Source organism: Drosophila subpulchrella, chromosome 2R (assembly GCF_014743375.2).
Source record: "Drosophila subpulchrella strain 33 F10 #4 breed RU33 chromosome 2R, RU_Dsub_v1.1 Primary Assembly, whole genome shotgun sequence".
Taxonomy (NCBI): Eukaryota; Metazoa; Arthropoda; class Insecta; order Diptera; family Drosophilidae; genus Drosophila; species Drosophila subpulchrella.
In genome coordinates this window covers 1,757,999-1,785,383 of record NC_050611.1, presented here as the reverse complement: position 1 = coordinate 1,785,383, position 27,385 = coordinate 1,757,999, and the positions used below count along the sequence as shown (strand labels likewise).

The 27,385-nt window shown below is 36.4% G+C and overlaps 1 protein-coding gene across 5 annotated transcripts in view; it reads left to right on the top strand.

Annotated features, from left to right (window-relative positions):
* The window catches only part of LOC119551748 (metabotropic glutamate receptor 2), a 114,836-nt gene that overhangs the window by 72,119 nt on the left and 15,332 nt on the right, over positions 1–27,385 (top strand). For 3 of the 5 annotated variants that reach the window (XM_037861273.1, XM_037861272.1, XM_037861274.1), the window contains exons 2-3: positions 7,230–8,438; positions 11,397–11,539. In XM_037861273.1, coding sequence (XP_037717201.1) covers positions 7,547–8,438; positions 11,397–11,539 — 1,035 coding nt within the window. In that variant the 5' untranslated portion in view covers positions 7,230–7,546. The remainder of the gene's footprint in view (positions 1–7,229; positions 8,439–11,396; positions 11,540–27,385) is intronic. The other 2 variants (XM_037861271.1, XM_037861270.1) reach the window with 1 other exon arrangement.

Below are 27,385 nucleotides of genomic sequence, written 5' to 3'. Positions count from 1 at the left end.
ACCATTTGCCCAGGCACTCAACTTGAAATTACACTTTATAGCCGGAACATCAAAAAGTTACACATACGCCACGTAAGCCGGCAGTAAAGTTAATTTTATTTTACAGGCAAAATCATAAAAAATGCATTGGCAACTCAAGTGTCTTGTCAGACGCCTTGGAAAACCCAAAACTCAAACTCTGGATCTAATTATTTACGAGTTGACACGAGCCGAAAATCGTCGAGAGCATTCAAAAGTCAAATTATATGCATATCATAAAAAATACGACACTTACGTGTGTGCAAATTATATTTTGTACAACCAATTCGTTTTGTTATTTGGCATAATATTTTTTTGTTTTGACACCTATCACCCAGTTTAATGTTGTTCCTGTAGCCAGTAGGCTTTTTAAAATTCATGAATTAAATCATGCTCTTAAATTTGGCCTAGTACAGTACTAGCATTGCTCTTAAATAACATATGCAACTATTTACCTTGCAAAGTTCCAAAGTTCTGTGACCCGAAGTGATATCCAAAAGTTAGACTTATAATCTCAGCCCGCATAAGTAAGGCAACATAGTATAGTAGTATTATGCAAAGTGTTATCTCGACTTACTTTAATTGTAGTTTGGCTTAAAGCCCCGCCCCAGGCTCGGTTGAAGTCGGTCCCTTGTGGTCAGTGAACTACATAAAATATTGTTAACACCATGTGCAAGTTTCAATTTGCATTTCTGGCAGCTTTTTCGCACATGGCGCCCCTTCTGCATCCTGTTGCATGTCGAGAGCTCTTAAATTCTCAATTTGTTTTGTGATTTACGTGCAGATGGAAGAAATCGGAGTGCATGCTCGAGTCCGTAGGTCCTGTAAATGATTATCCGTCGGCCAAATTGTAATTTCCTTAAACGGAACTTGGACCGCAGCATAAATTAAAACTGCGCGAATTTGGGTTTCACCATGCTGGCAGCATGGCCAACTTCTTTTGTGCATTCGGTGGGGTTTCAGTCCATAAAATGGCATAACCTGTCACTGGCAGCTAAAAAGCGGAAATAACATAAAGCTATTCCGAGTACTGTCTTTGTTACAATTCCATTATTTAACGTACTGCATGTGTGGTTTGAAACAAAAGGAAATTCCAGCGAAGTATACAAATTAAAGTAAATAGAGACGAGCTTTCCCACTGCAATATTCACATAAATAAACTCGTTAGGAGCATTTAATTAACAATTCTTTAGAATTTATATTATTATGTAATTTTACAGCTGGATATGAAGTAAATGATTTATTTGTTTAGCAAGGTAGCAAATTGTACTGGAAATTGCATTGCAATTTATATTTTAGATTTAGATTGAAAAATAACATATATTGAGATTCATGATTTGGACTTGCAGATAAACCAACTAATATTTATAACAATTCGAGCCTTCCCCACTGCAATATTCACATAGTTCAAACTCATTAGAATGATCTAATTAATAATTTCTTAGAATTTATATTATTATATAATTCTACTGCTGGCTATGAAGTGAGTTCATTACAATTTATGTTTCTTAAGATTTTAAATTATAGAATTAGATTGACAGGCTAACCATCTAAATGTCCACAGAGATACACAAAGGGAATATTTGCTCTCATAAATTTCAAAGGAAAAGTCCTTTTTCCCCGAACAAATGTCATAAAGTGTTGACAACTGACAGCACACGACTCCATAAACATATACACTGGATAGGCAAATATATTTTAACTTGGCTGAGTGCATTTCGGCGCATTGTGCCCCTATGTCACCATTCGATTTTCGAGCCAACACAGTGCAATATTGCCCCTGCAGCTGCCGGCTGCCACTCGTGGCTGTTTGCTGATATTGACTGTTAGTCGGCAGCCAGCCCACAGGAACTTATTTGCACTTTCACAACCATAAGGATCTCGGTCCTGCCAAGTGGCAAGCAAACATGGTCCGGATTATTTACAGTGCCGTGCGCAGCCATTTGCGAAAACGATGTCCTGCCCTTCACACTCCCCGTCGACCCGCAATCCCGGCAAATTATAGGGAAAAGTGTGAACATCTCCGATAAGCGGGGAGTTCCGAAGGCCATCAGCTTATGACATGAAATTGTGCCAGATCGAGAAGCTGCTCCGAATCGCAGTCTGGTAACTGGATTTCTGGCTCTCCACGTTTAATAAAATATTCATATAAATTATATGACAACGACAAACTTAGTGATTTTGTTTTTCTTATATTCATGAACACAGTTTTACCATAACGATTTAAGAGAGCGCGTTAAATCATTTAGTTTGAGAAAAACGTGCCAGCCACAAATTTAAAGCATTTCTAAAAATTAAAAAATGCCTAATTCAGTTTTCATTTCATTTTGCAAATAAATAAATATTTGTTGTGGGGCAGAACTGTTTTTCACAAAGCTTTAGCTTTAGGTACGTATTACGCGCTTAAACTCGCGTTGTTGGAAAAAACTTATTGACCGCATAGGCTGTTTGCCATTAATGCTCAGCGGATTTCAATTAGCTAAATGACCGAATGCCAGCGAGTATTCAAATCGAATTTTATAGGAGTAATAGACCCCGAAGTATGCTTTGCACAACGCTATAACGGCGGTGCTTTGGAGTACGCGTAAATAATTCACAGCCTGAATTGTATGCATCGCCATTGGGCGTGGTCTTTGGCCAAAACCCCAGGTGAACTGCCATTTAAGCCAGACAAAGTATGCTTAAACATGCCAGAGGAGGGTTTCGGGGGAGCTCGGTGGCAGCTGGGGTAGATGGGCCCAAAATTAATTATGAAAATTTTCATTTTACGCCGCTTTCGGTTACTTAGTTGACTTACTTAGCCTAATGCGTTTATTTGTCGTGCTGAATTTAATTACTGCGGAGCAGAAAGCGTTCTCGAATTACAATCGAGTTGGTTCTGTATACCTTTGGCGACTGGCAACTATTAATTTTCAGCAGGTTCCTGTTTGATTTGGCTCTGCTCACCGGTCAGCATGGTATTGATTGAGCTCGGGGTTTGAGGTTTGCCTGCCACTGTCATGTGGAAGAAAACAATTTGCTGCTAAATTGCCACATGGCATCGCCTGTTGATTTCCTGTCATTCCTTTTCTGCACGAGTGTGTGTGTGTGTGTGGCAGGATAATTGCGTTTTTATATGAAACTTCCGCTACATTTCACTTAATGGCTCCGTTGATTTCCGGCTCTTTTGTGCCACTATTTGATTTTTCCCGCCTTGAAAGGTATTTGATTGCTTTTTATTATCATACTATTCAATTGCATTTGTCATGGGAGCTGAATTAAATTCATTATTACAACAACGGCTGCTTCCTTTGTGCTCGTTTAATAAGCGCGTATTTATTAAACAAGCTTTTCACACTCAATGTTATGGTAAACGCCAATTAATTAATTCAATTAACTCATTGGCTTGCAGGACATAATTTTTATGAAAAACAGAAGTTGGGTGCTCAACATTAACATGGAATTTAATTTGCCATTGGCTGCGAAATGGAAAAGTCCTTTGACAGCCATCCCCATTAGGGTCATCCAACTATTTCAGTACCGACCCCAATTTGGGCCAGGGAATGGGCATCCACGCCCCAGGCGCGGAGGGTTCGTCTTGGCAAATACATAAAAATACTGGCAAATAACAATAAAACCTAGGAAATTATTGATACGGGCATGGAAATTGCTTACCAATGCGCAGAGGGCCACGTGTAAGGACTCTTCCTTGGAGGACTCCCCACCAGACGGCTGAACTAAGCAAATATGAATGGACTAGATGGAAGGCATGTCATGCATGCTTAGGACCCACTAATATCAAAACAAATAACCCCGGCCCACGCAGGCGAAGTTTTATGCCAAATACTTTAAGGCAAACTTTATTAGCTCGCAAATACCTGAGATTTCCCCCGTTTGGGCGGAAAATAGGGAAATTCGAGAAGGCCTGTACATTCTGGACCGGAGAAAAAGGAAAGGCAGCTGTGCCTACATTAGAGAAATGTAATTGATTTCATGTGTTTGACGCGCTTTGCCTCCGGGGACCTCTAATAATTCCATCTAAGCACGCAGACAAACAGAACCGAAATTAAAGGGAAACCCTTGGAAGGCCTCTGAATTGGTTTGCCTACACGGGGCCAAAAACTCGGTTATTTTTAGCCCTCCAAGTGAGTTCTATAGATACATTGAAGACTATAAGAGGGTAGGTATTTTTTAAATAACCCAAAATTCCTATCCTGCCTAAGAGGTATATATATTTTGTTTATGTGTACCATCGATTGCTGCGTGCCTTGAATACAAAATAGGCCAGCAAAAGTCATCTGATTGATCATTCACCGCAGACTTGGCCCATTTCATAACTTTGGGCCTGAATGTTATTGCCCGTAATCCATTTACGCGATAATAAAATTAAAAAATTATTCACACAACTGTCACAAATTCGGTGGAGCGTGGGTGAGGCAGTATCTGCATATGGAATTTGAAATGGCGTGATTACCAGCTACCTGGTCCCCCGATCCCCCGTTCCCCCGGCTGTCAACTTTCCGTGTTTCTGGCATGTCGACGAAATTTATCACAGACTCACATTTGTAACTCACGGGGATAAGGAGATGTTAGACATTTGCAAGTCCCTCCCCCCGAATTATTCATATTCGGGTGCGAGTGGCATACTTCTGGGGCAGCCACACCTTTCCCTTCCCACATGTGCTACTATTAGCTCTGTGTTTCTGCCGGCAAATTGAAGGCGATGTCTGATCCTGGATGCTGGATCCTGTAGCCAGGACATTAGCCGTAGCCCTGAATGCTCAGGTGTGTCTGGCAGGTGATTGAATGTTATTTGATGCGAATTTTCTTTATTGTTCGGCCCACGAGTTTATGCAAATGTCGCAATTCGGCGGCTGTCAGGAAAACGACAGCAAATGAGATGTGAAATTAAAACGGATAAAGAAGGCTCAAGTTTAAAGAAATGAAATGCCTCTCGCTGCCAAGTGGGCTGAATGAAGATTTAATTGTGCAACCAGAAATGTACTTCTGAAGGGCAACCATTGAGTACACAAACTAACAGAAACAGGTCCTTAATGAGTGTACTTATTGCTTTACGCTTTACATAGCTGCCATACTTCCTTTGATACATTAAGAAAAAGCCGCCCCTTGAACATGCACATTGCACAGTGAAGAGCTCCAAGTATATTGTGCGTCGAGTGCCCATCGAAAATTAAATGTGAACGCAAAAGGAATACCGAATTAAAATACTTTTCAGCTCTGCCTTAATTTATGGATGGGTAATATATACTCTGCTGCGAAGGTCAAACACGCGAACACTCGGCGAAATCGTCAATTTTATGCCACTGTAAATCCTATCGATGGAAATCAATTTGCACAGCAGACCGAGAGGGAATGAATGCCAAGCGACGGCAAATTGATATCGTCTGCTGTTCTTAAAGCCAGGCCGTTTTATATGCATAAAATATTTGAGCGACAAAAAAGCGAAATTTAACGAAAATTCAAATCAGCGAAAGAGGACATGGCAACGAACAAATGCTCAATCAAATCAAAGTCCCCATACAAAATGCAAAATAAGACAATGACAAATGGGAGTGGAGAGGGGTTAAGTTGGCCCAGACGAAATGGGTTCGGAAGGGCTTGCTGGGTTCTCGTGGGTCGGGTGGGATCGGATGCCTTCTCCCAGTGCCTTGGCATGAACATTGTCCAACACAACACGTTGAGACAAGTGTCACTGACAGCCGGGGGCTGTGTTCGTTATGCAAAAAATGTTCCAGCAAGAAAGGAAAATTACGTGCCCTTCGCTGTAATCAAAGTGATTCGAATATGGCGAAATATCCTTAAGAATTCCTGACTAAAGTTTCGAGAATTTTTAGACGGAAATTTAATGTTTAAGAATTCTCGGATAGTAACTTAGCCTATTTCTCATCTTTCTCAGTAATATTTTCAAATATTCTTAGAGCTAATACAAATAAAATTACAAAAACTCTATTAGCTATAGGTTAAAAATGGTTAGTAACAATGTCTACAAATATATATTTTTTTTAGAACATTTAAATAGTCGGTAATAGTGAGTGATGCTCTGGTTTTCATGTCTTAGTCAAGACTTCCAGCTCCCAAATTAAGTGCCTATTGCTATAGTTAGGTAAACAATATATATCCGACAAAGTCGTGATGCCCGGGATCACAGGCAGAGCAGTTCCGGATGGGCCACTGACAGAGGGACGACAAATGTAATCAAAATAAATTACGAGCGTGTAAGCAACCGCCGGTGTCTATTACGTGCAATAAAAAGGGAAAGCACCATTTGTTTAACGCAATCTCATTATTCGATGCGTCCCGAAAGCCCGCGGCGCAGATGCTGCAAGCCGAGTGGTTCGCGACAGCCCGACATTGACAGACTGGGGCCGCTCACCCACCCAACCCCTCTCCCGCCCAGCCCATCGCAGCACCCTCTAACCCCCAGACCTCCGGTGTCACTCCGGGTTACCTTGATAATGCCGCTGATTACACTGATGATAAGTAATTTTGTAAACTCCAACTGCAGGCCTTGTCTAAAGTGGCGTTAACGCGTTTGCTGATTAGTGGGGCGGGAGTAGTGAAAGTGGGGGGAGTAAGACTGGGAGTGGGTGAAAGGTGGCTGGGGGACAAACATCGGGGCCTGGGACCACCGACAAGCTCATTACGACGCCAACAATTTGATTAATTACCGTTGGCAACCCTCCGGCGAGCCCCACTTTCCGCTTCTTTTCCACTACCCAAGGCAAAGGATTTCTTGCATTTTCCCCGTCTTGCGGCGGAGAGTAAAATTTTATGCAAATTTAATTTACCTCAGGCAATCATTTTTATGGGCAAATGCCCTTGGGCCACGCCCGCCGCAGCCCAATAATCGGGGTAGGTTGACAGTAATTTAAGCTTTTGGAGCCAAAAGCCTTTGGGGGCTGCGGTTGGCAGTGAAAATATTTTGGTACTTTTAATGGAACCCATTCGTCAAAAAGTAACAATTTTATAAGCTAGAAACAATGGCTCCCAGCTAAATATATGACAAGGACCGAAATGTAGCACAAAATATTCAAATAAAATGAAATAAAGTTGAGGTTAGCAATTAACTTCAAAGTGACTCACAAAATTTAAAGCTGGAAAAACATTTCCAATATGAAAACAATTTCCAACTATCTAAACTATCAAAGCACAAGTGCTACGTTTTTAGTTTGCTGTGACATTTATTCAAACGTGCCAATTATTTAAATTAGATATTAACATAAAAGCTTTGTGAACGATAACTTTGTAAACCCAAACAATCTGAAGCGGGACTGCTGGTTGAAAATATTTATTGCCGAATCAGAATAAATACGAAATCCCCCCAATTGCGAGTGCAGACAGCGCCAAAATGCAAAAGCGAAAAAAGAACTATAAATTGTGAGAAATCAACGCAACCAAAGCCCAAAATGCGTACCACATATCGCCAAGAGCAATTGAACTGTGAGCTAATCCGAAACATATCCCACCCAAATCCGGGCACTTTCAAATAGAGAAATATATCGCGTTAAAAACCGCAGCCAAGGCCAATATGAAAACAATCTGCGACAGCAAATGGCTCGTGCAAATCTGTTTGCTGCTGGTCCTGGTCGTCCTGCCCACCTGTCACATCCTGCGGGCCGAGAGCCAGGTGGTGGGCGACATTGAGCTGCAGGACGACGGGGTGGCGCCCACTCGCCACCGCACTCACAGTCGCAGTCGCAGTGGAAGGAGCAATCATCCTGGCTGCCAGCACCTCCATCATCGTCAGCACCACCGGGGGAAGCACGGCAGGAGGCACAGACAGAGCCATTACGAGGTGCTCGAGCTGGAGCAGCGGGAGCAGCAGCTGGGCAAGCAGTGGCACCAGTGGGTGAACCACCTGCAGTCGCCGGACTACGCCAGCGATGATCCATCGCCGGACGGCGGGCACCCGTCAAGGGCTAATGGAGGCCTGTCAGAGGACCTTTTCGACCTGGAGGACTACCAGCGGTATGCTAATATTGACCTGGCGGTGCCGCGCTCCGGGCGTCATCGCGGGCGCCACCTGCCGCTGACCAACCTGAACCTCAACCTGGTGCTGCCGATGGTCTCGGCGGACGGCGGTGGCAAGTTCTTGAGATCCCTGCCGGACTCGCTGAGCTTCCAGAACGATAGACTGTTCGCCACCCAGCCGCAGAGGCACTGGCCCGTCAAGCGGGAGGCCATTGTGGAGGGCGACGTGATCCTCGGCGGCCTGATGATGGTCCACTCACGCGAGGACAGCATCACCTGCGGGCCCATCATGCCCCAGGGCGGCATCCAGGCCCTGGAGGCCATGCTCTTCACCATCGACAGGATTAACCGGGAGCAGTTGCTGCCCAACATCACCCTGGGCGCCCACATCCTGGACGACTGCGATAAGGACTCGTATGGCCTTGAAATGGCCGTGGATTTTATCAAAGGTAAGGTATTACTAAGGGTGCACAGAAGAAAATGTGCCTTTACTTTGCATTGTTCATACTGAGACAAGTTCAATATGTAGTGAATAACATATACAACAATGGTATAATGTATCGGCTAAGTCTTTTTCAACAAACCAAAGACAATGGTACTCGAAATAGTGCAGAATGTTCAGTGTATCAAATGGAATGAACTTTTATTTAATTTGAGCGAAAATTAATCCAATGTCTTTGATGGCAAAGTGTGATAGAGTTAGACTCCTGGATCAACGGTTAAAACTTTTACACCGTGATTAATGTAACCACTTTTTTGAACCAAGATACTATTAGGGTATAGCTACCACAGAAACAATAGGATCACATGACATATTTGCGTTCACTTTAAAAATTAGTATTTACCTATATCTTACTGTTTCGTATTTAATTTTTTTAACCTACTTATACTATTTAATACTACAACTATTTTAATTGCGTAAAATATGCAAAATGTATTAAAGTTTGTATTTATTCAAATAGCTTCCGATCTTCATTTTTGCATTTTTGAATTTATTTTTTTAATTCTCAAGCTGAAAACCAATTTATAATTTTCTTTTAAGAAAAATATAAAAACAAGAAAGGAAGCTAGCTTCGGCACGCCGAAGTTTCTATACGCTTTCAGGTCGGTTCCGTGGGAGCTTTCCGATTTTTAGAAAACTATAAACTAATTACAAAAACTGTAAGATAATGTTCCATTTCAATTTAGTACCGTATATGTTTAATATAATTATAAGTATAATTAGTTATATTTTATTTTTACATTTAAAAAAAAAAAAATTTTTTTATCATTCCTATGGGAGCTATTGGAAATAGTTGTCCGATCCTCGTTCCTACTTTTGGGAAGGTTTCATGCCGATTGCTTCAAAACTAAGAGACTAGATTGCGTAGAAACGGACAGACGGACGGACAGACGGACTTGGCTAGATCGACTCTTCTAGTAATGCTGATCAAGAATATATATACCTTATAAGGTCGGAAACATCTCCTTCACTGCGTTGCAAACTTCCCTCTGCAAAGGTATACAAATTGTATACAAATTTTGTTTTGTGTGGAATTTTTGCTGCTGTGCTCTTCAGCGTACTTGCGTTGCTCAGCCTCTGTTTATTCTCGTATTTATATGCAAATGCTGTGTACCTCAGGTTCTGAAACTTATGTTGATTTCATTGTGAGTAAAAGTAGTTTCAGTTGCAGTTGCATTACACCAGTTGTTTTGCTGCGAAAGCCGCGGGGCGGAAACTGTTTACAAATTTATTCAGCCAAATTAAATAGCGGTATCTCTGGGATTTGTGTTATTTGAGAGCTTGCCTGGGAGTACAAGGTTGATATGTGCTTACCTCTGCGCGGTATGAAATATGTATTTCCCCTCGAACAACTGTGGGGAACTTGCACCAAAGACATCGCTAATAAACTAAATTAATAAATAAATTATGGGATTTCCTGGCGGAAGACTGGGGCTCTGTCGGCAACTAAATATGCATAATTCCCCCAAGACAAAACGGCGTGGCTTATTGAGATTGCTCGTAGGAGCGCTGAGGGAAGATCAAGGACACATAAAATGGCGCTTATTACTTTTATCGGCCGAACAAAGGGGCGCACACACTCAGGCCGGCACACACAGCCAACGATCCATAATCAATTGGGCACAGAGCCAGCATCCTTGTCATCGTCCCTGAACACTTTCTAATCTCCATAATTTCATTATTTATGTGCGCGGCAAGGATTTATTTGAGCGACGTGCTGTGCTCCCCTCTATCTCGGCCCCCCTTTTCCCGTGACCATCACCGCCCCTGTCTTTGTTGCGTATGACGTATGAAAAATATAATTTTCCAAGTCACTGAATTATATTGACAGGATTAGGCAGGCCGTAAACTATACCGACGCTCGTAGCTGTGCCGCACTGTACCCACACAGACACCCCATTTCGGTTAATAATAATCTAGTTAGGCATCGATTGTATGGGCGAAATCAAGCCACTATCCCGCCGGAGAGTTAATTAATTTGTACTTAAGTGCAGCAGCTGGCAGCACTTGATAATGGTGGGCGTGGCGAGTAACCCACCAATTTGGGAAATTGGTTAAGTTTAGGGTAGTGTTCGTACGGCAGCTTTAAAGTTCGTAAAGGAGAACTTTCAGTAACTCGTAAGTTGCTAGTAACGGATCAATGGGCTCAGATAAGAGCGTTTTTAACTCAAACTAAAGTTTTAATGACTTGTGTTTTCGAGTTAACTCAAATGATTCATAGACAGTTTCTAGTGTTAGGCCTAGTATTAAACCTAACAAAAAGTCGTCCAAGACCAAAAACTATATAACAAAAAAACCACAAAACATTTTTGTGACGTTTTTTCGTTAGGTTGAATACTAGGCCTTACTTTAAACTTAAAATATGTGCGATCAGGGATCACTGATTACAACACAATTAAAACCCAGATATAATGATAACTGTTCACAGATGTACTGCATTTACAACATGATTATATAGTTTCTTGACATGTCAAGGTCCTTAATGGTAAATCCCGTCCGATTGCAAACAAAAAGTTATAAACCTAGAAAACCTATGCAGAGTAGGGGATAAAACCTACTTTTACTTAACATGCGGACCTAAAAGCATTACATTCGGCATAAATTTTATTTTACAATTAATCAATATTAAAAAAAATATCTTTAAAACTAATTATTTGAATTCTAATTAAAAGTGTGAATAAAGTCTCCAAACTATTATTAAATTTTACAGATAAAAGCCGGTAACAATTAAATGTCAGAATGAAATATAAATTGTTTTCCCATAAAAGCAAAAGCAGGAACAACAACAAGTTAAATTCATTTTAACAACACAATTTTCGCCGAAATTCACCTTTAACAGATTGATAAAACAGAATTCAATGAATGAAACTCAAAATGCTTCGAATTCTTTTATTTCTGCTTCCAGGATCCATCAGCAATATTGATGACGCGGAATATCATTGCAATAAGACGCAAGTGCGAAAGGTCATATCAGGGGTGGTGGGCGCCGCTTCCTCGGTCACATCTATTCAAGTTGCCAATTTATTGAGGTTGTTCCGAATTCCCCAGGTAAGTTTCTATTGTTTGATATGCCAACTGTGGGACTTTGTGTGCACGAAGTCAAAAGGTCACGGCACAAAAAGGGAGTCCGTTCTGTTTTTGGTTCAAATTTTGCTTTATGCCCGCAGCTACATATGTGTATTAGTTTGACCAGAAAAACTTTCTCCTATTTCGTAATTAAAATTTCCCAGAAGCCACATGCTAACTGTTGTAAAGGCTTGGAGGACTTTGGGTTGGCTGAACCGGTTCTTAAGTGTCTGCACGTGCCACTAAATTAGTCGAATCCTGCAGGCCAACGAGAGGAACAAAGTGCAGTAGTTGGGAAAGACGGGTTCTGGGACAATTTGCATATTAATGGCCCCCGCCCCCTTACTAATTAGCATATTAATGACCCCGCCTCTCACTGATTAACATATTAATGACCCCCGCCTCTTCATTAACGTATGCGGGTTCTGGGACAATTAGGATAATCCAATAAATTAAGTGATTTTAATGGACTTTGAACTCATAAAAATGTCACGATCATGTCTATAAAGAGTATACTTAATTGCCCCAACCCCACACCACCGTGTGACAATACTGATCACGTGACCTTTTTGCCTCATTATCAACAATTAATATTCAGCAGGTGTTGCTGTACACGGGAGAAAGGTCGCACACTTTCCCCACATCCCCATGTGACAATATTGATCATGTATCCTTTTCCTCATTATTAGCAATTAATATTCAGCAGGTGTTGCTGTGCACGTGAGAAAGGTCGCAAACCCAAAACATCTAAAGATGGTTGCCTTAGAGGAACATGTCCGATCATGTTGGGGAATAACGTTTCCTATGATTGTAAAATTAATTTAGAAATCAAAAGAACCCCAATAAAATGAATCTCACAAGTTAATAATTCTCAGATGTCGAATATTTTCAAACAGACATTTTTGTTTCCGCCCCAGAAGGTTTAACTGGTAAATTCTCTAAGATTCTCTCCTTTCCACAAACGGGTCATAAACATATCAAAAAAGGGATTCAAGCAAGAGCTACCCGAACATGCGCACCTGTCTATTACCTGACCGGAATAAAAGGGACACATGCACAAGTCTGAAGGCGCACGCCCATTGACAAGATCATCGGCCTCACGCCAACGACCTCACGGCTGACTGCTAGCTCTAATACGTTCCCATAATAGGGGTTGAAATCACTACCGCGCAACAACTCGCAAATAGCCGACATATCTTAGTCAAGGAAATATTTTCCATTCTCCGTACCTGTAATTTTAACTCGAAATAAAAAGTCAGAAGTTTATTTTGTAGCATAATAATACATTTATTCATTTATATTGGTATTGCGAACATGTTTGATTATATATTGAAATTAATTTGATTCTTGCTTTGATTCCGACGATTTGCATAGAAGAAGCAGGCGCACGTTTCCGACGTCATTTCTGGATTACAAAATGTAAAGTGTTCACCATAATTCGTAGTAGTGAGATCATGTCCACCTCGATTCATGAACATAGTTTTTGTGTTTAGAAGGTATTGAAAATGCTGACCAATTAACTGTCCTTTTAATTGTTTAATAAATTGGTCAACTTCCTCATGAAACTTTATTTGGTTAATTTTATTTTCTTATAGGTCTTTACACATCTAGTCTCAACTTTAAAATGATGTATAAAAATTATTTTATTGTTTTGGAGCTACTTTTAAAAAATGTCAAAATAATGTATGCATTGTTAAGAGCACAAACCCCGCCCTTAAGGTGTGTTTCACAATAGGGAAACCGGTTTCCTTTAAACCTGTTTAATGACGGACAGCCCATTTCCTCGATATCAATGAGCTGACGACTCCCAAAAAACTTCTCTAGAAATCGTTTCTTTTCCACACCTTTACAAATAATTTGTTTTCCGCTTGTAATTGTCCTTAGATACTTTCGAGTTTGTGGAAATCTATTTTCTCCATCACTCCAAAATATTTTGTGATGTGTATTGGTTAACCAAATTGCAGTCTTTCGAGATTTGGTATTTAGCATAGTAAAATCATATGGTGGTTCTATTAAAAAACTATTATTCAAGTTTGGATCTTTTTCGAATACAATTCCAATTTCCTTTAGAATAAAATTATTATTATTATCAAAGAAACCTTGAACATCAATCGATACAATATCTTTCAACATTTTTCTAATGTTAAACAACTCGTTGTACTAGTCCGTTTAGTGGGTTATATTCAACTAAACGGTCATGTATGAAGAGACAGTAAGCTTGGGTATTTTCAGGACTTGGTGTCTTTAGTTCTATTAAAATTCTCACATCAATAGGACCAATTTTTACTGATTCGTTTTGATATGAAAGCTTAACCACAATAATAAGGGTCTTCAATTTAAATTCATTTGGGGTCAAAAATGGTTGTGATTAACGATTATAGTAACTAGATTGAAATCTTGTATACATTTCATATAGGTGAGCATACTAATTCTTACTAAAATCAACATTCAGATTAAATTTTATGACTTGGTGTCTTTAGTTCTATTGAAATTCTCACATCAATAGGACCAATTTTTACTGATTCGTTTTGATATGAAAGATCAACCACAATAATAGGGGTTCTCAATTTAAATTCATTTGGGGTCAAAAATGGTTTTGATTCACGATTATAGTAACTAGATTGAAATCTTGTATACATTTCATATAGGTGAGCATACTAATTCTTACTAAAATCGACATTCAGATTATTATGGAAATGACTCGGAATTCATGTGAACTTTCAAGTTTGATAAGTTATTTGTGATAAGTTCTCCATTTAGTGTAAATCCAATTATGGCAAATCTTGGTTTTTCAAGGTAAACCGACAATTTCACATTTCAGCTCTATTGATTCCCATACCCCAATTTGGGGTTAACATATAAATCCCAACTCTGGAATGCGATTGGTAGGTTTACACAACTTTTAATAATATCATACATCTTAATTTTTGCAAAATAGCTCAGAGTTACATGTGGAACTTTCCAGGTTTTTTTCGTAATTTTCAGTTAAAAAGTTTTTTCATTTCTGGTTTGTTCAAGATTCACCACGATTCTTAGTTAGCATCAACACTAGTTCGTGTTTACAATTTAACAAAACTTTTTATAAACCTCAGCCAATCCCAACAAAATTTGATTGGTACAGAAAAGATGAAGTGGGGTCCTGTAGAAATTTCATCTCCACTGCTCCATCCAGAATTTAATAGGTATTGACATTGAAGATTATCCAGAGATATATAATTTTTTAGGGTAGTACTCATATTGACATGGACTTGACACGTTGAACACGTTGTATTTAGTTGTTACCTAGCAGTATTTTGATGGTTACTTTCTGTTTAGTCTTGTTTTTGGATGGTTAATTTTTGTATAGTACCTGTACAGTACTTGGTTTTGGATGGTTACTATCTGTATAGTATCTGTAAAGTACTTGGTTTTAGATGGTTACTAAATGTTAACAAGTATTATGAGATGCTATAGTCTCTTATTAAGAATTATCAAAGAACACAAGTTAAAGTTTCTAAGATGTGTTAGCCAAACACACTTTCAGTGAAATATCATTACCTGACCGTCATCAAAGTCACATGCCCAAGACCCAAGGAAATTGAATAAAATACTTCCCCTTCATTTGTACCTGTAGTTTTAATTACAGTCAGAAGCAAAATTTGTAGGATAATTCAATATTTTTTTTTATATATTTAATTATTGTAAACATATTTCATTAAATTCATAATTAATTATATTTTATGTATATTTGTATATAATTAATTTTCTTACTCAATCCCTCTGTAAGAAACATGTCGGTTATTCCAAACGCAGATTTTCGCTTGGTTCCCATAGATAGATGTAAAATAGGTCTCACAATGTAATCTTTCTCCGATGTTGGATTATTTTTAAAGCATTCATTTGTTCTAACCCATAATAATATTATATCATATTTCGAAAGCATCATTAGCTAGCATAGGAGCGTCTTTCAATTTAATTTCTGATTCAAGTTTATGATAGAGGTGTTGGGACCTGGTAATATCGGTTTTTGTTGTAAGATTCTGAATAAGTTTAATAAACTCTTTTATTACAATACTCATCTGGTTTTCGTGATTCATGATGGCGGTTGAGCTGCTTGGACTTTGATTACTAGCTATTATTAGATGGTTACTATCTGCTTGGTAGATGTCTATTAGTTGCTTACTAGTTTTTATTAGCTGGTTACTATATGTTTAGTAGATGTATACAAGTTGTTTAGTAGATGTATACAAGTTGTTTACTAGATGTATACAAGTTGTTTACTAGATGTATACAAGTTGTTTTCTAGCTGTTTTGTATCTGGTTTTATATGTTTAGTAGATGTATACAAGTTGTTTAGTAGATGTATACAAGTTGTTTAGTATCGGGTTTCTATATGTTTAGTATCTGTTTGCTTGATGTTTACTAATTATTATTAGCTGGTTACTAGTTGTTATTAACGTCTACGAGCTTTTATAGTCTTTTGTTAAGAATGATCAAAAATTCTTGATCACTAGACGACTTTCGATGTGAAGTAAAAACTTACACTCTGATTTTCAATGTGTTTGCTATGTACATGAGAAAGAACGCAAAGCCAAAATATCTCAAGACTGATATATAAATCTTAGAGGAACATATCCGATTATGTTGGGGGAAGATGTATCCTGTGATTGTAAAACTAATTAAGAAATAAATTGTTCACAAGCTGTCTAAAAACTGTTTAGAAGCTCTTTTGATAAACAATTTTGATTCATAATGACAGATATTAAGAATATATAATAATATCATCCACTTTAACTAGTATATTGTTAAAATAAAACATTTCCATTTTTCATGTTCTTTCATCTTATGTAGGTATAATAAATGTAATCTTAACTAGCTAGCCTTACATCCCATAACTATAGTTATAAGCTACAATAAAATGTCTAGAAAGAACAAAATATATGAATGTCAAAAACGATTTAAAACTAACTATAATTGGGAAAGTAATTGAAATCACTCCGGCGTAATACAGTAAAAAAGAAAAAACACTGTGATTATCCCATTTTCTATCACCATAACAAATGTGTATACCCACACCTAAATGACCAATTGTATCCTTTGTCCAAAAATGTCTGTGACTTTCACTTATAAATTTGTCACCGATAATTTAAATCCCATTAAGCAAACCACCCATTGCTAACCATACCATAACCCCAGAGTCAAGTTGGTTACCTACAATAAACATAGGTGATGGTGTAAAGGATTGCTAAAATGCCTCGACGGAGGCGCAAAGGTCATAAAAAAATGGTCATAAAAAATGTAATTAGGAAAGTATTTTTTATTTGCGAGCCATTTATAACTGTTGCCAACGACACAAACAGTTGATACAAAGGATTTGCTTAAATGCCTCGACGCAGGCGCAAAGGTCAAGGTATTGGAAAAAATTCATGGAATATTATCCCTTCATAAAAGAGGTCATAAAACATATAATTAGGAAAGCATTTTTTATTTGCGAACAAATTATAACTGGTACCAACAACACAAACAGTTGTTACAAAGGATTTGCTTAAATGCCTCGACGCAGGCGCAAAGGTCAAGGTATTGGAAAAAATTCATGGAATATTATCCCTTCATAAAAGAGGTCATAAAATATATAATTAGGAAAGTATTTTTTATTTGCGAACAAATTATAACTGGTACCAACGACACAAATAGTTGTTACAAAGGATTGCTAAAATGCCTTGATGCAGGCGCAAAGGTCAAGGTAATGGAAAAATTCCTGGAATATTATCCCTTGACCAAAAACGAAAATTTCTTCTATTTGGATAATAAAAAAATATTTATTTATTTAATACTTAGATTTTTCCATCAAAATGCTTGATAAATCTAGTTGTTTGATATTCTCTAACTAATTGAGTAATTAGTTTTCATGTGTCTATTTAATTTACCAAAAACAGTATTAGTCTTCTCTCATAAAATTGATCTTTTGGATCTCTCTAATTCCCCACCGGTGAAATATATGTTCCTCATATTTAAAAATTATGGCTTGCCAACCCCGACCAACCTCCGCAACATAGATGGGTACTTGTAATTCATATTTAAGATATTTCCATCTTTCTCTAACTAATATCCTTTTATCCATCATGTAAACAGGTTTGGAATTGTATTGCATGCTTCAACCCCTAGCCACACCCACCACTGTTACAGATTTGACTTTACCAATGGCTGCCCCAGCTACCTAAACTGTACATTTCTTTTGATTTTCTCTTTTTCTTTCTAAGCAATGTACACAATTTTTAAACTGGTTCTGACCTCCCTCTTTAATGGCATCCTCTACTTTATTTTCGTTATATTTCTGATCTTTTCCTAACAGTAGGTTGTTAAACTTTTATCATTTTATGGGATTATTGAGCACCCGAAATCCCAGATATTAACTCATAACATGTAACTAGCAGAATATAGTCAAAGATATCAGACTCTAAAAAGACAAGACTTACCTACAATTCAATTTATTGATTTCACAGATTCCCGCTGGTAAATACCAATTTTTAACAAATGGCTTCCAACTCCATACCATTCAGACACTGGTTTACAACCTCATAGAACTGACACTCAAGGTATCTTTAACGCACAATATATTTCCGTCTCTTTTCTTCTAAACAATATTAAAAAATTTCAAAAACTGTTTTTGGAGTTCATTTTATTCTTAGAATTAAATTATTAAAAATCATTAAGCCAACAGAGATAATAATGTTTTTGTGATAATATCCCATGAGTAATACATAATTCTTATTTGTATATTTTCAAAATTATTTATTTCAGAAAATTATTCATTAATCGCATTCAAATAATATTCATAATATATCTTACAATTTTTAAGATTTATCAATAGAGTTGCCCAATTATTAATATTAAATGATATTGCATCATATCTATTTTTAAGATTAAATATTAAGATAGGGTCGTCCTCGCGAGACATAGCGCTGACCAACTCACATTGGTCTGCCTCACCATTAAATTTAAGACATTCTAAGTCTGATACTGAATCCCTTATACGAAAAATCATCTCCTTAACTTCCAGTAGCAGTCGTGACAGCGGATTATTTTCGATTTCCGCATCGTGAAGATCAATTTGGTGTTGTAACTTGGTTGTCTTCATCATCAGCTCGGTGATTCGATTTTCCACGTTTTCAATATCAAAGAGATGGGAATCGATATTGTTTTCGCTCTGAAAATCCACCAAGCGCCATTTCAGGATGTCCAACTCTTCTATATTATCGTAATAGATACTACCGAATTCTCGTCGCAACTCCTTGGAAACCTTTAAAATTTCCTTAAAGATTCTTATTTCAATCATCAAATCTTCATTTATTTTAAAGTCACAGTGGTTGATTTGGCTATTGATTTCAGTCATCTTTTGTCTTTCGATTTAAATTTTGTACTGTTTTAGGTTTTGTAATCTCATCAACCAGGAAAAGACAGAACGTAGAATCGAGCAGGTACTTTATATCCAAGGATCAAACCCCCTCCCCAAGAATCAAACCACCATCCCATGCGATTGGCTTAAGTAAAACCATTCCACACTGTGTCGAACTGAGAAGAAGAATACATAAGAAACCGGAAATCAAAGGCAAAGTAAGATTGTAGCCCAATACATATCGATATTGAGAACTGTTGTTATATGAGTATGCGTACATTTAATTGTATTTAATATATTAGTTGTTGATAATTATAATTTTATAATGGTCATCATTAAGTAAGAGGAGTGGTACAGAATTTTTATTCTTAATATTTAATCTTAAAAATAGATATGATGCAATATCATTTAATATTAATAATTGGCAAACTCTATTGATAAATCTGAAAAATTGTAACATATATTATGAATATTATTTGAATGCGATTAGTGAATAATTTTCTGAAATAAATAATTTTGAAAATAAACAAATAAGAAGTATGTATTATTCATGGGATATTATCACAAATACATTATTATCTCTGTTGGCTTAATGATTTTTAATAATTCAATTCTAAGAATAAAATGAACTCCAAAAAACAGTTTTTGAGATTTTTTAATATTGATTAGAAGAAAAGAGACGGAAATATATTGTGCGTTACAGATACCTTGAGAGTCAGTTCTATGAGGTTGTAAACCAGTGTCTGAATGGTATGGAGTTGGAAGCCATTTGTTAAAAATTGGTATTTACCAGCGGGAATCTGTGAAATCAATAAATTAGAAAATTAAACTGCAAATACTAAAATCCTTTCCAGGGATTGTAGATGGTAAATTGAATTGTAGGTAAATCTTGTCCTTTTTGAGTCTGATATCTTTGACTATATTCTGCTAGTTACATGTTATGAGTTAATATCTGGGATTTCGGGTGCTCAATAATCCCATAAAATGATAAAAGTTTAACAACCTACTGTTACGAAAAGATCAGAAAAAAGATCAGAAAATAAAGTAGAGGATGCCATTAAAGAGGGAGGTCAGAACCAGTTTAAAAATTGTGTACATTGCTTAGAAAGAAAAAGAGAAAGGGAGGTCAGAACCAGTTTAAAAATTGTGTACATTGCTTAGAAAGAAAAAGAGAAAATCAAAAGAAATGTACAGTTTAGGTAGCTGGGGCAGCCATTGGAAAAGTCAAATCTGTAACAGTGGTGGGTGTGGCTAGGGGTTGAAGCATGCAATACAATTCTAAACCTGTTTACATGATGGATAAACGGATATTAGTTAGAGAAGGATGGAAATATCTTAAATATGAATTACAAGTACCCATCTATGTTGCGGAGGTTGGTCGGGGTTGGCAAACCATAATTTTTAAATATGAGGAACATATATTTCACCGGTGGGGAATTAGAGAGATCCAAAAGTTCAATTTTATGAGAGAAGACTAATACTGCTTTTGGTAAATTAAATAGATGAAAACTTATTACTCAATTAGTTAGAGAATATCAAACAACTAGATTTATCAAGCAGCTTGATGGAAAAATTAAAGTATTGAATAAATATATATTTTTTTATTATCCAAATAGAAGAAATTTTCGTTTTTGGTCAAGGGATAATATTCCAGGAATTTTTTCATTACCTTGACCTTTGCGCCTGCATCAAGGCATTTTAGCAATCCTTTGTAACAACTATTTGTGTTGTTGGTACCAGTTATAATTTGTTCGCAAATAAAAAATGCTTTCCTAATTATATGTTTTATGACCTCTTTTATGAAGGGATAATATTCCATGAATTTTTTCCAATACCTTGACCTTTGCGCCTGCGTCGAGGCATTTAAGCAAATCCTTTGTATCAACTGTTTGTGTCGTTGGCAACAGTTATAAATGGCTCGCAAATAAAAAATACTTTCCTAATTACATTTTTTATGACCATTTTTTTATGACCTTTGCGCCTCCGTCGAGGCATTTTAGCAATCCTTTACACCATCACCTATGTTTATTGTAGGTAACCAACTTGACTCTGGGGTTATGGTATGGTTAGCAATGGGTGGTTTGCTTAATGGGATTTAAATTATCGGTGACAAATTTATAAGTGAAAGTCACAGACATTTTTGGACAAAGGATACAATTGGTCATTTAGGTGTGGGTATACACATTTGTTATGGTGATAGAAAATGGGATAATCACAGTGTTTTTTCTTTTTTACTGTATTACGCCGGAGTGATTTCAATTACTTTCCCAATTATAGTTAGTTTTAAATCGTTTTTGACATTCATATATTTTGTTCTTTCTAGACATTTTATTGTAGCTTATAACTATAGTTATGGGATGTAAGGCTAGCTAGTTAAGATTACATTTATTATACCTACATAAGATGAAAGAACATGAAAAATGGAAATGTTTTATTTTAACGATATACTATTTAAAGTGGATGATATTATTATATATTCTTAATATCTGTCATTATGAATCAAAATTGTTTATCAAAAGAGCTTCTAAACAGTTTTTAGACAGCTTGTGAACAATTTATTTCTTAATTAGTTTTACAATCACAGGATACATCTTCCCCCAACATAATCGGATATGTTCCTCTAAGATTTATATATCAGTCTTGAGATATTTTGGCTTTGCGTTCTTTCTCATGTACATAGCAAACACATTGAAAATCAGAGTGTAAGTTTTTACTTCACATCGAAAGTCGTCTAGTGATCAAGAATTTTTGATCATTCTTAACAAAAGACTATAAAAGCTCGTAGACGTTAATAACAACTAGTAACCAGCTAATAATAATTAGTAAACATCAAGCAAACAGATACTAAACATATAGAAACCCGATACTAAACAACTTGTATACATCTACTAAACAACTTGTATACATCTACTAAACATATAAAACCAGATACAAAACAGCTAGAAAACAACTTGTATACATCTAGTAAACAACTTGTATACATCTAGTAAACAACTTGTATACATCTACTAAACAACTTGTATACATCTACTAAACATATAGTAACCAGCTAATAAAAACTAGTAAGCAACTAATAGACATCTACCAAGCAGATAGTAACCATCTAATAATAGCTAGTAATCAAAGTCCAAGCAGCTCAACCGCCATCATGAATCACGAAAACCAGATGAGTATTGTAATAAAAGAGTTTATTAAACTTATTCAGAATCTTACAACAAAAACCGATATTACCAGGTCCCAACACCTCTATCATAAACTTGAATCAGAAATTAAATTGAAAGACGCTCCTATGCTAGCTAATGATGCTTTCGAAATATGATATAATATTATTATGGGTTAGAACAAATGAATGCTTTAAAAATAATCCAACATCGGAGAAAGATTACATTGTGAGACCTATTTTACATCTATCTATGGGAACCAAGCGAAAATCTGCGTTTGGAATAACCGACATGTTTCTTACAGAGGGATTGAGTAAGAAAATTAATTATATACAAATATACATAAAATATAATTAATTATGAATTTAATGAAATATGTTTACAATAATTAAATATATAAAAAAAATATTGAATTATCCTACAAATTTTGCTTCTGACTGTAATTAAAACTACAGGTACAAATGAAGGGGAAGTATTTTATTCAATTTCCTTGGGTCTTGGGCATGTGACTTTGATGACGGTCAGGTAATGATAGTTCACTGAAAGTGTGTTTGGCTAACACATCTTAGAAACTTTAACTTGTGTTCTTTGATAATTCTTAATAAGAGACTATAGCATCTCATAATACTTGTTAACATTTAGTAACCATCTAAAACCAAGTACTTTACAGATACTATACAGATAGTAACCATCCAAAACCAAGTACTGTACAGGTACTATACAAAAATTAACCATCCAAAAACAAGACTAAACAGAAAGTAACCATCAAAATACTGCTAGGTAACAACTAAATACAACGTGTTCAACGTGTCAAGTCCATGTCAATATGAGTACTACCCTAAAAAATTATATATCTCTGGATAATCTTCAATGTCAATACCTATTAAATTCTGGATGGAGCAGTGGAGATGAAATTTCTACAGGACCCCACTTCATCTTTTCTGTACCAATCAAATTTTGTTGGGATTGGCTGAGGTTTATAAAAAGTTTTGTTAAATTGTAAACACGAACTAGTGTTGATGCTAACTAAGAATCGTGGTGAATCTTGAACAAACCAGAAATGAAAAAACTTTTTAACTGAAAATTACGAAAAAAACCTGGAAAGTTCCACATGTAACTCTGAGCTATTTTGCAAAAATTAAGATGTATGATATTATTAAAAGTTGTGTAAACCTACCAATCGCATTCCAGAGTTGGGATTTATATGTTAACCCCAAATTGGGGTATGGGAATCAATAGAGCTGAAATGTGAAATTGTCGGTTTACCTTGAAAAACCAAGATTTGCCATAATTGGATTTACACTAAATGGAGAACTTATCACAAATAACTTATCAAACTTGAAAGTTCACATGAATTCCGAGTCATTTCCATAATAATCTGAATGTCGATTTTAGTAAGAATTAGTATGCTCACCTATATGAAATGTATACAAGATTTCAATCTAGTTACTATAATCGTGAATCAAAACCATTTTTGACCCCAAATGAATTTAAATTGAGAACCCCTATTATTGTGGTTGATCTTTCATATCAAAACGAATCAGTAAAAATTGGTCCTATTGATGTGAGAATTTCAATAGAACTAAAGACACCAAGTCATAAAATTTAATCTGAATGTTGATTTTAGTAAGAATTAGTATGCTCACCTATATGAAATGTATACAAGATTTCAATCTAGTTACTATAATCGTTAATCACAACCATTTTTGACCCCAAATGAATTTAAATTGAAGACCCTTATTATTGTGGTTAAGCTTTCATATCAAAACGAATCAGTAAAAATTGGTCCTATTGATGTGAGAATTTTAATAGAACTAAAGACACCAAGTCCTGAAAATACCCAAGCTTACTGTCTCTTCATACATGACCGTTTAGTTGAATATAACCCACTAAACGGACTAGTACAACGAGTTGTTTAACATTAGAAAAATGTTGAAAGATATTGTATCGATTGATGTTCAAGGTTTCTTTGATAATAATAATAATTTTATTCTAAAGGAAATTGGAATTGTATTCGAAAAAGATCCAAACTTGAATAATAGTTTTTTAATAGAACCACCATATGATTTTACTATGCTAAATACCAAATCTCGAAAGACTGCAATTTGGTTAACCAATACACATCACAAAATATTTTGGAGTGATGGAGAAAATAGATTTCCACAAACTCGAAAGTATCTAAGGACAATTACAAGCGGAAAACAAATTATTTGTAAAGGTGTGGAAAAGAAACGATTTCTAGAGAAGTTTTTTGGGAGTCGTCAGCTCATTGATATCGAGGAAATGGGCTGTCCGTCATTAAACAGGTTTAAAGGAAACCGGTTTCCCTATTGTGAAACACACCTTAAGGGCGGGGTTTGTGCTCTTAACAATGCATACATTATTTTGACATTTTTTAAAAGTAGCTCCAAAACAATAAAATAATTTTTATACATCATTTTAAAGTTGAGACTAGATGTGTAAAGACCTATAAGAAAATAAAATTAACCAAATAAAGTTTCATGAGGAAGTTGACCAATTTATTAAACAATTAAAAGGACAGTTAATTGGTCAGCATTTTCAATACCTTCTAAACACAAAAACTATGTTCATGAATCGAGGTGGACATGATCTCACTACTACGAATTATGGTGAACACTTTACATTTTGTAATCCAGAAATGACGTCGGAAACGTGCGCCTGCTTCTTCTATGCAAATCGTCGGAATCAAAGCAAGAATCAAATTAATTTCAATATATAATCAAACATGTTCGCAATACCAATATAAATGAATAAATGTATTATTATGCTACAAAATAAACTTCTGACTTTTTATTTCGAGTTAAAATTACAGGTACGGAGAATGGAAAATATTTCCTTGACTAAGATATGTCGGCTATTTGCGAGTTGTTGCGCGGTAGTGATTTCAACCCCTATTATGGGAACGTATTAGAGCTAGCAGTCAGCCGTGAGGTCGTTGGCGTGAGGCCGATGATCTTGTCAATGGGCGTGCGCCTTCAGACTTGTGCATGTGTCCCTTTTATTCCGGTCAGGTAATAGACAGGTGCGCATGTTCGGCTAGCTCTTGCTTGAATCCCTTTTTTGATATGTTTATGACCCGTTTGTGGAAAGGAGAGAATCTTAGAGAATTTACCAGTTAAACCTTCTGGGGCGGAAACAAAAATGTCTGTTTGAAAATATTCGACATCTGAGAATTATTAACTTGTGAGATTCATTTTATTGGGGTTCTTTTGATTTCTAAATTAATTTTACAATCATAGGAAACGTTATTCCCCAACATGATCGGACATGTTCCTCTAAGGCAACCATCTTTAGATGTTTTGGGTTTGCGACCTTTCTCACGTGCACAGCAACACCTGCTGAATATTAATTGCTAATAATGAGGAAAAGGATACATGATCAATATTGTCACATGGGGATGTGGGGAAAGTGTGCGACCTTTCTCCCGTGTACAGCAACACCTGCTGAATATTAATTGTTGATAATGAGGCAAAAAGGTCACGTGATCAGTATTGTCACACGGTGGTGTGGGGTTGGGGCAATTAAGTATACTCTTTATAGACATGATCGTGACATTTTTATGAGTTCAAAGTCCATTAAAATCACTTAATTTATTGGATTATCCTAATTGTCCCAGAACCCGCATACGTTAATGAAGAGGCGGGGGTCATTAATATGTTAATCAGTGAGAGGCGGGGTCATTAATATGCTAATTAGTAAGGGGGCGGGGGCCATTAATATGCAAATTGTCCCAGAACCCGTCTTTCCCAACTACTAAGTGCAGCAGTTGCAAAAGAAAAATGCTCTGTCACACTTATAAAAGCCTCTGGTACACATTGTGTTTCTTGATTTTCTGCTCAGAAATCAGAAATGTGTACATAAAATGGTTAGCGCAAGAAATTGTTCAAGACAATGTTATATTTTTTAATTACCATCAGTAAAGAAAGGTAGTAAAAAAGACAAGAAGAAAAGGATTTGGTAAAATGTACATGTGTTATGGGCTATAACATTCTATTTATTTGTTAAATTTAAGTTTCATCTTATTTGGAAACCTATATTTATCGGAAAGTTATTTTTTAACAACTTATAAAAAAGAGCTGTTGAACCTTAAACGAGGAACCCAAAAATTATTTGTGAAATTGATTACATATTTCAAGCTCTGACTTGAAAGCAATAGATACTAAGCTCATTTAAAATAAATATCTTTTGATTTTCCACAAATTGTTTGAATTATATTTGGTTGTTTGTTAGGAGGAGTTAATAGATGAAAGTGAAGAAAAGTATTTGAAATACACAAAAAATGGCCTGTCTTTTTTTGGGTGTACGTACTTTATGTAACTAAAGAAACAAGCTCGTATTAATTCTCGTTCAGGAAACAAAACAGCGTTTTCCGAGTGCCAGCATGAATCACGTGCTGGAAGTTGAAGTAGATTGAGTGGCTGGTGCTGTTGCTCCATTACGTGAGCTGGAGCCAAAAGTCAATACGCGACAATAACTAAGTAGCCAACTGCCCGACTGGCAGATCCCTCCCCAAGAGTTGACGTACACGAAATGCGTATACTTGATGCCATAAAACGCACACGAAGTGGCACAGCCGTTTTATGCAGGCCCAGCTATCGCCCCGAAAAGAGCTCATAAATCAGCCATAAACAGTTGATTGCATTTGGCTTGTACGCGGGGACTCTCGGTTGGCTTCGCATAAACAGCCTTTTCCAACAAATTTTGTGTGTTTTGCAATTGAAATGGCTGGTCGATAGCGACTTAGTGAGTTCCATTCAGGCTTAACGGAAATTGGCTGCAATGCAAAATCTGGGCGAGGACCAAATACGAAGAACTTGACTAGAATTCAGTTAGGAATTTTCGCATATGCAATATTTAATTTCCTATCTAAGTCTGGAAAGTAATATTTTGGGAGTATTACTAAAGCAAGGGTAGGTTAACTGACAGTGTCTTGCCTCGGAATTTGTCTTATCGATTAAATATAATTATTAATTAGGTACAAACACTTGAATGTATAACACACAGAGTTATTCTTTTCCTAAATTTTTGAATTGTTTTTAAATTGCTAATTAAAAATGTATAATAAATTACATTTTGTTATCTACATGATTTAATGAGTTACAATGTTGTACTTACTTATGCGTACTTGCTTACACTCCACTTGGTGCTCTTTGCTACTTTGTTTATTGCAATTTGACTGTTGACTGCTGATTAAAATATCAAAACGACAGTAAATTAGTAGTGTCTTGCGCTAAGTGTTTGATTTAATTACACTTTGAGAATTTTGTAAGC